This window comes from Accipiter gentilis, chromosome 14 (genome assembly GCF_929443795.1).
Source record: "Accipiter gentilis chromosome 14, bAccGen1.1, whole genome shotgun sequence".
In the NCBI taxonomy this organism is placed as follows: domain Eukaryota; kingdom Metazoa; phylum Chordata; class Aves; order Accipitriformes; family Accipitridae; genus Astur; species Astur gentilis.
The window spans coordinates 10056970-10069169 of NC_064893.1; the positions used below are offsets into that span (position 1 = coordinate 10056970).

At 42.1% G+C, this 12200-nt stretch overlaps 1 protein-coding gene across 1 annotated transcript in view; it reads left to right on the forward strand.

Moving 5' to 3' along the window:
- CDCP1 (CUB domain containing protein 1) overlaps nucleotides 1-12200 on the forward strand; it is a 28851-nt gene that overhangs the window by 12313 nt on the left and 4338 nt on the right. The window contains exons 2-7 of the mRNA XM_049817222.1: nucleotides 1180-1383; nucleotides 2781-3137; nucleotides 4458-4826; nucleotides 8938-9165; nucleotides 9939-10319; nucleotides 10785-11150. Coding sequence (XP_049673179.1) covers nucleotides 1180-1383; nucleotides 2781-3137; nucleotides 4458-4826; nucleotides 8938-9165; nucleotides 9939-10319; nucleotides 10785-11150 — 1905 coding nt within the window. The remainder of the gene's footprint in view (nucleotides 1-1179; nucleotides 1384-2780; nucleotides 3138-4457; nucleotides 4827-8937; nucleotides 9166-9938; nucleotides 10320-10784; nucleotides 11151-12200) is intronic.

A 12200-nucleotide genomic window follows, 5' to 3' on the forward strand; every position in this document is an offset into this window, starting at 1 on the left:
AATATACTTTTTTTTTCTTCCATAAATACTAAAAGCGTAAGTGCTCTAGACACAGTGATTGTATCTTCAATACTGAAATAAGGAAGGGAGAGTAGTGAAAACAAATAGCAGAAAATTTACCAACTGACGTGTCCTCAGATTTTCACCTGGGGCTGGGCTCAAGCTTTGCTAAGCATCAAACTGATGCTATTAACTTTTCTAGTCATCTTGAATCTCCAGTCAATGCTGCTTCGTGTCTTATATAGCGTGTGTATTTTTAGAAGACAGTCAGGTTTGGTCCATTTGTTGATAAATCGCTAGCCATAAAATAAGATTATTCAGCAAGCAGTTTATTCTGTGGCCCCAGTATTTCCTGTGAGAGCTGCTTCTGCATTCACTAGTGCTTGAAGATGGTTGAAACCTGTGAAGATGGCTGAGGCTTTTATGTATTCCCCAAAAGCCGTTAAGTCTATGATGGTCACGTTGGGGATGGAGAGGAGGTATCCAAGCACATATGGTCTGTCCCAGGCCACAGATGCCTTCTGTGCTGCTGAGGGGCATTGCATGGATGTCCTGTGCCTTCAGGGAATGAGTTGTAAAAGGTGGGGAGGGTGGGAGAGGGCCATGACTGCATATATAAATGTCTGTTGGTATGTGTGTTTGGTATTGCTGGAATACCTCATCTGGTCTGCAGTAATTGTTGAGGCATACCCGAGATTCACCTGTTACCATTGTGTGCGATTAGAGTTGAGGCTTGCTTTGTTGTTTGGCTGCTGAATAAACTTCCCAAATTGAGTCATGACTTCATGGGCACCATATGAAATGAAGCAGATTGTATGATGGGTGTAACAGACTGAAAACCAAAATCGGGACAACAGAAATTTGAAAGGAAGAGCTGGGCTACTTTTTAAATGTGAAAAAATAACAGTGGTGAAGGTAAACTGGAGCAGAATTGGTCCTACACAAATTCCATATACCTCTCTCTGGGCACATGGAGCAAGTGAATTTGTGTCGTATGTGCTGGACTGGAAGAGCCAAGACATTTTCTGTATGTCCAACACCAGAGACTTCTGAGGACATTGATGCGAATATTCCTTCTGACTATATGGCATCTGTGGGGATGTATGGAAAGGCTGGTGATACTTGCATGTGCTAGTCACAAAGCACCTCTTTTTTCTTTTTTCTTTTTTTTTTTCTTAGCTTCCTTTACAATCTCTCCTCATACGGCGGACAACATCACAGTTATGATTAAACTGAGACCCGGTGTTTCACCAAGCTGTCAAATTCGTGTTAAAAATGTCATCAGGTCTGAACTCAAGATAAAGCCTGGGGAGAACGTGACTTTTACCTTCACTTGTAGTACTCCAGAGAAACATTTCATCATGGAAATTCAGAAAAATATTGGTAAGATACAGGTTTCTGATTTGACACCCCCCCACCGCCCATGGTAATTTTCCTCCAGTAAAACCATGTATCATTCTTCCTGTTACTGTATTAAGGTATCCCCTATAATCTTGGGTAAAAAAGAAATGTCTGAACACTGATAAATAACCTTGAATTACTGAAGCTATGCAAGTTAAAGAAGTCTCTGTTATGTCTGGCAGAATTAATGTTAACTTGGCTGTTTCAGAAACAGTTAAATGATAGTTTGTTGCACCAATTCCTTGCTGCTTTCCCTTTTCCCACAGTTTATAAACCCATCAAATAATCTTTTTTCCTATCAAAAGCCTCTGAGCACTGATAAAGATATATTACCCGCATTGTTTGTTGAAAAGATTGATTGTGTCTATAAGGACAACAGAAACATTGATGACATGCACGTGTTTCCTTATATTTAATGAACTTTATTGAAGTCAAGAAACTGAAAATTTGGTAGTGTTGTAACTAAAGCTTCATTTGCTTTGAATGTTACTTCTGGTCTATATATGTTAATGTACTCTTTAGTGGCACAAACACATGCTACTTCTCAACAAGATCCTAAACTTCATTGGGCATTCAGTCTTTGGTAACATCTTTGTTATTTTTGGGGTGGTGTTCAAGGACAGTTCTCTTCATGTTTTGGAGTTTCAGTCATGTGATTCATGCAAATAGTAATGTTCGTGGTATTTCATGATATATTTGTAAGGTGCACTTGTGATATTTCTTTGAAGTTGGACCCTAGACATAGCTAAAAGTTTGCTTATTTTTAGTGTCCAGCTTGAAATACCAGTAATTTGGATTTTTCAGAGAAAAGTTTTTTCTAAGTTCTCCCAGGAATCCTGCAGTGGTAGTTGTTATTTATCACTTCTGCAAAATCTGGGGCCCAGGTTATTCATCGGGGCACCAAGGAAATGAAGATACAGTTCATGGCAAGTACTAGAAAATTTAAAGACTAATGATTTGCCAGGAATTCTCCGAGAGAGATGGGTTAAGATCTTTTCTCTAGATCCATGATTTACAGCTCTCCCAATATTGCGTTTCTTGCTTTTGCCCATTCAGTGCACTACCCTATTCACTAAATACCTTCTAAATTCTTCACCAAACAAGGCGGGAATACCAGAGACAATTAATCCCTTCTGTTAGTCAGCCTGACTAAAGCAGGTTTATCCTGTCTACTCTATGGTACAATCCTGTTTATGGTATAGTCCTGTTTAGAGACAGCATGTGACCATGTTGTATGAGTGTCTTTTAATGCATGTAGAATAGAAGTTAAGTGCAACCTAAAAATTGTGAAAATACCAATGAAGGGGAAAGTGTCAAATTCCTCGTTTTACTTGAATGCTTTCCAGAGTGTATCATGGCTGTTCTCTCTCTGCATTTAGACTGTGTGTCAGGTCCATGTCCCTTCGGAGATGTTCATCTTTACCCACCAGGTCTACCTCGCCTTAACAGGACTTTCATCTGGGACGTGAAGGCGAGTACAAAAGCTGGACTTGAACTGAAATTTTCTACCCCGTGGCTAAGACAGATTGAACCAGGAGAGATGTGCCCAGATTTCGTTAGCTACAACATCAATAGCTGTATCGACATGGCCACAGTCAACATTGGCACCTTCTGCAGGAATGGCTCGGTGTCTCGTGTGAAGCTGCTGGGAGGAGTTGTCATGTCTCTGCACCTCCCGTGGGACTCGCCTCTCACCACCTCAGGCTTCAACATAGCTAACAGGGCTTCCATAAAACGTAAGTAGGGAGTAGTGTTTCCTCACCTGTAATCACCTTGTGCAGATTGCAGGAGAATTATTTAAACCTTTCTTCTTGGGTAACCTTCTAGTTTTGGTGCTGCTATCCCTAACTCCCTTCCACTTCATCTTTTCTAAAAGCTATTGTTGTATGATTTTTAGTTTGGTAGCTGGTGCTCTTCTGGGGTCAAAACATCTTTGGTTAATAACTATGAAAACTGCTGCTTTTGGTGCACATTACTCATTTTCTATCTCTTTAAACTTTCTAAAACTTAAACAGACCTGCTCTGTTGGTTTTGTGTTTTCAGCTAGTTGAGAGTAGATAGTATAATTAGAATGAGCCAAGAGAGTTGTTTTCTGGATGCAGTGTTTAGTTGGGCTTGTTTATTTTAAAATAATGCTTCCTTAATTTCTGGAGCCTCAAACCAATGCCCCTCTTCAGGAGAGGAAGGTGGGAAAGGAGGAAGCAGTGCCTAGAAGGCACATGAGGCTGCTTAGAGCTATCTGTTTCAACCTGCACAGTAACATAAAACATTTTGTAATAATCTTCTTAAAATACCTGGAATATTATATAGCAATCAGTGGGTTACTTTGTGGTCTCCTGACAAACCTTCCTTGGGAGATGTTCTTGCTCTGTGCTTAAATTCTGCAGTTGTTGCTATCAGTTATAAAAGGAATCTGGTCCAGGTTCGAGCTTCTAGAACACAAGTTTTTCTAACTCCTGGCACTCCTTGCAGTTGCACATTGTTGCTGGAGTCCTAGAACAGGACCATAGTCTCTGTGTACCCAACTTCATACTGCCAAGAGGCATCCAAGCACAAATTGTCTTACACAGCCTCTGTGGTTTGCATTCATATTTTGTCATGCATATTGGAGGCTCTTTGTTGGTGTGCTCTTGTTAGATCTGGGAGGTGTTTGGACAGAGAGCTCCGTGATGGTATAAAAGCTCACATCTTTTGTTTCCTGAAACCCAGTGAAACAGAAGCAGTTGTCAGGTTGTGTGTTTGCTTTTGCAAAGTCAGGAGCAGAAGTAGGAACTAGGATCTTTCCTTTCTAAAAAATAAAGGCTTGTCTGTCCACGTGCTTGAAAGGTGAACCCACTAAACTAAAAATGCAGCATTAACATATCCTTACCTTTTCTGTAACTGAAGACAAAAGCATCAACTCAAGTATATGGTTTGTATGAGGGGTTTTTAATAACCGAACCTGTAGCTGAAGTGGATACTCTGCTGCTGGGGTGCTAGATATGCTAGCGTGTCTTCATTAATTGCAACTTGTTTTGTATGTTCCCCTCCCCTCCCCCCCCCCCGCCCCGTTTTAGGGTTATGCATTATTGAATCCATTTTGAAGGGGGAGTCTTCAATCACCCTGATGTCCCCAAACTACCCACTGGGCTTTCCAGAAGATGAGCTCATGACATGGCAGTTTGTGGTTCCTTCCAACATGAGAGCAAGCGTGTTTTTCCACAACTACAGCCTTTCCAACTGCGAAAGGAAAGAGGAGAGGGTAGAGTACTACATCCCCGGCTCCCTCAGCAACCCAGAGGTGTTCAAACTGAGCGACAGCCAGCCTGCCAATATTGCTGGCAGTTTCAACCTGTCCCTCCAGGGCTGCGATCAGGATGCCCAGAACCCAGGCATCCTCCGCTTGCTCTTCCAAGTCGTCGTTCAGCACCCGCAGATTGATGAGAGTAAGTACCTGCCTGCCCCTTCTGTTACTTTTGCTTGCAGGCACCTGGGCTGAGCACCACAAGGAAGAGAAATACTAGGTGTTTTGTCACTTTTCTTGGACCCTCCTTGAGTTTAAGGAGGTGGGTTGCCAAGCAACGCTGAGGCCTGTTTTACTGTCCTGGGTATCACCGGTCATTGTTCGGGCAAGGTGGATGGCGATGCTAAAATTTGCAATTTGCAATGGAGTACAAAGCTCCATCATAGAGTTTACACTGTAGCTTGTAAATGGAGATCCCTTTCCTTTTCCAGCACCTGTATCATGTAATTGAAAAATGCCTTTAAAACCTGTGGTATCAGGTCTTGCATGTTGTATAAACAAAGCTAAGCACCAGCTAGCCTTTCCTTGTGGCTGTGTTTCACAGTCCAGCTATCGGGCAAGGACTGTAATTGCTTGACCAGAATTGTCTGGGCTCACATGTCACTGCCTGTTGTCCATTACAGAAATCAAGTTCAAGCTTATTTGGACAGTTTTATTTTCAGCTGTAGGATTCTACATTTGAAGGATAATTCTGAAAATGTGAGCTCAAGTTTCTGCTCTGTCTGTAAGCAGTCGCGTTTAGCCAGGTGAAACCTGCTGTCATGGCTGGTCAGAATCCATAGCATGAACTGGTGAAACTGTAGATGTAAAATTGTCTTCATACTACTAATTGCATCAATATGCATTTCTTTCCTTCCGTTCTTCCTTCTTCAGAGTTTTATTTTGCTTCCTAGGGAAGCCTGAACATCTTCTAGTATGAAGAAGTCGCACTAGACATGGAAGGTGTCAATAAGATACTCCAATGATAATATCCCCTATGCATTTGGATGTTCTTTGGGTTTCTTGCTACTTGTTGCTACACTAAGAAAATGTCTTCTCCTCCCCGCTCTCCTCCTCTTCCTCCCCGCTCTCCTCCTCTTCCTCCCCGCTCTCCTCCTCTTCCTCCCCGCTCTCCTCCTCTTCCTCCCCGCTCTCCTCCTCTTCCTCCCCGCTCTCCTCCTCTTCCTCCCCGCTCTCCTCCTCTTCCTCCCCGCTCTCCTCCTCTTCCTCCCCGCTCTCCTCCTCTTCCTCCCCGCTCTCCTCCTTTCTCTTTTTTGTTTTTTTTTTCTGTTTTCTTGCCCCAAATTCAGACAGGCTTAACACAATGACTTGTAATACCACAGCATCTATCTAAAAACAGAAATAAAAGGCCTGGCTAGGTAATGAGCTATGCAATAAGTGATTTATCATCTGGCTTCTTAGCTCTGACGTCAGTTCGTGGTGGAGGATAATAGTCAAGGTGCCCTCACTGCAGAGGAACAGGTGGAAGGAAGTACGCGCTCTGGACTATCACTGCAGCAAGAGCTGCATCTAAGTAATTTTAGAGGGAGTGAAGTTTGAATGGCCTGTACCTTGAAGTCACGTATCCCGAAAGGGTCTGTAGCATCTCACCACTGTAATCCTCAGTTCTTTGTCTAGTCTGTCTCCATTCATGAACAGCAGATCCTCCTGAAATTGTTAATCAAGTCATGTTTGCTTACATTTATTGTGTGTTGCACCTTGGAAGCCAGACAGAGTGAAAACATTGTATTCAGTTAAACAGCTTTATCTCCCTTCTACTTTGGAAAGCATAGAGGAATTTTAGTATATTTATGGCCAGTAGACAAAATGATAATCACCTAAAAAATAAAAATCAGGTTGTCATTTATTGAATGAAATACAAGTAATAAACCACTTGGATTTAAGAGACAACAGGATTTACAGGATTTCATTAATTATTTTGTAGTTATATAAGTTCCATCAAAGATTCAAATTTAGCCCTCGAGACAGTATTGACAGTATTTAAAAAAAAAAAAAAAAAACCAAACCAAAACAACCCCAAAAATGCCATCTGCAGTGGGCAAGTTAAACATGGTTGTTATTGAAAAAGTATTGGTATCTGTATATTCTCAAAGATTCCCAAACATTTGGGTATTCCACAGCTGTGGTGCTTGTCATTAAATAAGAGGAAAATATAGCTCTTTCCAATCAAAATTTCTTGACCTAAACCTCTGTGTTTAGCTGCCGCAAAAAACCCAAGCCTCTGAAGAATGAATAACCTTGTGGTAGAAATCCTAAGTTCTGTTTGGTCGTGGCAGTGACTTGGAGATTTCTGCCTGACCTCTTGCATTTTTGTGTGTCTGATTTCCCCTACAGGAGAAGGATGTTTTATTCACCTTTTGTTTACACCTTTGAGATCCATAGCTAAAACCAGAAAATTAAGAGTAATAATAATGTATATATTTTTTAATTTTTTTAACCTGTCCTTTATGGAATCAAAGAATCACAGAATGGTTTGGGTTGGAAGGGACCTTAAATATCATCTAGTTCCAACCCTGGAACTAGATGGCAGGGTCACTTTCCACTAGATCAGGTTGCTGTCTTTGACATCAGAGACATGTGCATTTGTTAACAGCATACTCTGTGGACCCAATGTCTATCTTTGCACATGATAGTTAATCTTTGTGAACTAGGCTACAGCCATAACCTTCAATTTTTTTTCCTCTTTCCTTTTGTGTCCCCCTTCCAGATGTTGCGAGTATTTGCAACTGCTGTTAGCTTACATGGGAGGTGGTGTTTGTCATCCCTGCTTACCCCTGTTGTTCTGATTTGCTGTAGCAAATCATCTAGGATGTCACAGACTTGCAGAATGACTGAGGTTGGCAGGGACCTCTGGAGATCGTCTAGTTCCAACCCTCTGCTCAAGCAGGGTGAAACAGAACAGGCTGCCTAGGACCACATCCAGTTGGGTTTTGAGTATCTCTGAAGACTTTACAATTTCTCTGGGTAACTTCTCCCAGTGTTTGACCACCCTTACATTATTTTATTATTTTTTTTTAATGTTTAAGGACATTAAACCACCAGGACCCTCAGGTCTTTCTGCAAAGCTACTTTCCAGCCCCAGTCTTGCAAACTTGAGGGTGTGCTCTCTCCCACTAGTGAAAATGTTAAGCAGTTTTGGCCTCAGAACGTGTCTCCTTAAGCAGAAATTTGAGCTGAATCTCACTATTTGAGAGAGAGTGCCAGGGATGATGGTCACTGTGTGCGCATGGGCATCTCAGCTCCAGCAAGCTCGGAGGGCATTACAAGGCTTTGGGCAGCAGACTGTGTGCTGTGGGGTACGTGGAAAGGGGCGGAATGCGAGAGAAGTCGTAGCTAGTGTTGAGGAAGGGGAAGGTGCTCTTTATTTTTCAAGGTTAACTCTGCCAGCTCTCAGGCTTGCTTTTTACAGCTAGTCGGAAAATATTTCTGTAAGAATGCTTTTGAGCAATTAAATGGAAGAGCAGTGTGATAATTCAGTCATGCCATTGAAGGAAACCAAGCAGCGTAGCAAGGCATGGTCCTCAGCCTTCCCACCAGCATGGTGACAGACTTTGATAACCTGTGATAATTTTCTCTGTATGTTTTGAACTGTCAAATGGAAAAGGCTTTTAGGAAGCGTTTTTGAAGGCTCTAGTGACTTTCATAACAACTGCCAACACTTCTGCTGAAGTACAGTACTTGGCAGTTTTTTCACTTTTGAACCATATTGGTACTTGCGTTTAAATTAGCTTAATCTTTAACTGACTCCAGACAACCAGATGTGCTTAATTACTGACTTTGGACAATTTTCTTCAGCTTGGCTCCAACAGACCTAAACTGACAAAAAGTTAGCTGAAATGGAAATCTAGCAATAAATATGAAATTTGAGAATGGAGAACCTTTTCCTAATCAACTGCTGTGTGATCAGTAGAACTGACTTTAAAAGAAATACAGAAGTCTCTTAGGTAAAACAAATCTAACATAGTTGGCGGAGCTCCTTACATTATAGCCTAACCTGCTCACAAGGGGCTATGTGTTACCCTGTTACAGCGGGGAAGTGGTAGGGAAACAGGGTTTGTGTGTGGAAAGGCTCAAATTAGAAGAGTGATATGATGCTGCCTTTCCACTGATGGAAAGAATAAATACTATTTTCTTAGCTAATATAGAAATAGCTATAACAGCTGCTCATCTAATGGGGTGAGAAGAGACGGAGGAAGTTCTGCTTCACGCCACGCTTCTTGCCAGTAATTGCTCTGGGATGTTTTTCTTTGCAGATGTCACCCATTTGGTCGACCTGAGCAAAGAGTGGAATATGACTGTAACGATACACTTCGAAGGGTGGCCCAGACACATCCCGCTCATGTCTGAACCAATATGCCTGATCTGTAAGGATCCTCGCACCTGTGACCGTGTCTTGACTTTAGTGTCTGGCATGGTCTACAAGATCTCCTTTCTGTGCAAGGACTTGTCCCGTCTGAGGATCACAGCTGAAAAAGGCATAAGTATGACAAAAGTGTCTTAACGTTGTTTCCTAGGGAATGCTTTTGCCTGCTTTTCCCCAGCAGTCAGCCAAACCTTCTCTCTTGCTTGGGCTTTAAATAGAGTGTGGTTGGAAACCAGGCATTGGCCAGCGGCAAGATGGGTACAGTGAATCTGGAGATGGCCTTGTTGTTTGCTATGTCATTCTACCTTTAAAAATAGAAACTGCGTAGCTATCCTAGAAGGGAAAGGACAGAAGGCACCTAAGAATCTTCTCGCTGAAAACTGCGAAGTAAGGAAACAGAGCAGGAGAGCCATAAATCTGCCTGTGAAAATGCAGGACCAAAGTGGCCATCAGGAATGCATCTTGTGCCGTTTGCATGTCCACTTGGTGTAGGATTTTCCCAAATGCTTTCAACTACTAGTAGGGAAAGAGTTTTAAAGTATATATTTGGACCCTGGTTAGTCTGCAACAGTGTTCCAGTCAGCAAGTGACATAGCAAAAGTAGTATCGAGTGATGGATTTTGAATATGTTTGTATCTGTTGGTTTCTTTGGTGTCCTGTACCCTTTCAAGGAAATATCTTTAAATATAAATTATATGTGTTTGGGTAAAGGTTACTAAGAGAGGATAGTTCCTCAGGTAGATGCTTATCTGGGTCTGTAATGCTAAACTGATAGCACTCTCTGCGTGTGTGTGTGCATGTGTGCTCTGGTCCACAGGAAAACTTGCTTTTCATAGGTATTTTTCTCTGCAAGAAAAATATAGCCCTTGGTATTTGTTTCTGTGATTGTAGGCTGTGTCGATCTTCGATGGTGTCAGAGGAAGATCTATTCCCTTTCAGTGCCCAAGGCTATTACACAACTGCCAATTCGACTGCATAAGTTTATTTGGAAGCTTTTGGCTCCCGATCTGATCAACATAGAAATTACATCTCCGTCCTTAAAACTTCAGCAACATGTCCCAGAGCAGAGGTGCAACACAAGCTACAGTTACAGCATTGCTAGTGCCACCCCAGAGACAGAGTTGAATGTTGGTGTATTCTGTCCTGGTGGATCCATTGAAAAGATTCAGATGAGGAATAATATCACCATATCGTTAAAAACATTTAGCAAAGGTTTCCTCAATGAGTCTAACCATCAGGATCTGAAAATGTCTTTTGTGCCACATATTAAAGGTAAGGTAGTGGTTTGTACTACTTTGTTGTACAGTGTTGGATCTCTCTATGCTTGTTGGAGCACATATGGATAAATAGAAATAAGAGTTCAGTTCTTTAGAGTCTAGTCCTGGAGCCATTGCTAGGATCAATCTTTATCTGAATCGGTGCGGTGTTTTATTCCTGGAAGAAGGAAGGAACTTTGTACTCTATGTGGTAGATAGTTGGTTGTTGGAAATTCTGCAGATATATCTGTGCTAATTGTGATAATTACGGATGTGGAAGGTATGAGAGGTGAGTTGTATTGCCAGTACTGAGATGCAGTTGACTGTATAAATTTACTGGTCACAGGTATGAGTGATGCTTTTTTTATTATGGAGAAGAATGACCAAATAATTTTATGTGCTACAAGAGAAAGCTTAAAAAAAAAAAAAAGTAAGTTTCAGACCTAAGTTTTCCTTCCTTTATTCTTTTCCTTTACTACAGATGAGTGCACTTTCACTGTGAGTCCAGATCCAAAAGCTAAAGTTTACTTGCAGACTCCTAACTGGCCTTATGGTCTACCTCCTTATGTCTCCATATCCTGGTACATCCTGGTGCCCAGCAAGCAAGTTGCCCGCCTCGGATTCTCCAAGGACCGCATGGGCATTGCTTGTGAGACAGGCCGTGCCTATGTCAACATAAAGCAAGAGACGTTGGGGGCAGAGGAGACCGTGTGCCGTGAGGATGAGCTTCTGCCTGAGCCCCGAAATATGTATCACAACTTTTGGGTAAATGTCTCCAACTGTAAACCTGTGGATAAGACGCAACTGACCTTGCAGTTCTGGGTGACTTTTGCTGACAAGCAGATAGGTGAGTCCTGTAAGGTTGTGGTGGTTTGCTTTCTGCTTGTTTCCTTTCTTTCCCTTGGGGCAACAGTAATGGGTGCTGGTCCTCCTTGGGTGTGGGGTTTGTGAGATCCCGGCCTTTGGAAATACCTGTCCCTCAAAAACCTTTGAGAGTTACAGCTGGGTACTTCTAGAAGCTGGGAAGGAAGGAGGGGCTTTAATGTGGTGGTTTTGGGGGGGGGAGGTTTTTTGTTTTGGTTTGGTTTTTCTGAGATGGGGGGTTGCAGGACTCTGGGGGAGTAAGACTAGATTTTATTTTTTTTTATTTAATTTAGCTTTTTAAATTGGACCTCACAGCAGAACGTATAAGAAGATCACTTGATGTTTTTCCCTCCCAAGGTCACGGACCTGGTGAACGACCTGGGATTTGATTATGCAAACTTATTCATCCAAGTAGCCCTTACTTCATGTTAGAAGTTCGATTAGTCTCAGTGTTTGCATGAGCAAGAAATCACCCCTGGGACAGATCTGGCCATTTGGTGGAGAGTGCCCTGACTGCTAACGGCAAAATCAGCATTCTCGTTGTCTTTCATCTCCCTGAAACATAAATAGTTTAAAAAAAAAAAAAAAAAGAGGGGGAGAGGCATTTTTAGGGTAGGCTTTGCTTATCTAAATTTGCTTCACATTTGCACTTCCTCTTCACCTGTGGGATACTTCTTTTAAAACACGTGGCATTTTTCTTTCCTCACTCGTGGACTTTCCAGATCAATTTTGTGACTCCTGTGTGACCCTAGGTCAACACAACTTGTGTATTTCAGAGGAAAGGATGGTGTTGAGGGGAAGTTGGTGAAATGTCACTATTTATATTTACTCTGTTGAATCCCTCTCTGTCTCTCTCTGCACTTTCTTCTCTTCCCTGCCTTATTCAGCCAGAGGCACGTGAGATGCTGAGGGTAAGTTTAGCAGTGCATGAGCTGTATTGAACTCTTGGAAGTGGGGTGGGTTGGTTGGGTTTTTTGGTTGTGCTCCACTGCTAGCAGCAGGAGTTTGTCATTGCTTGGCCTCCAACCTCTTG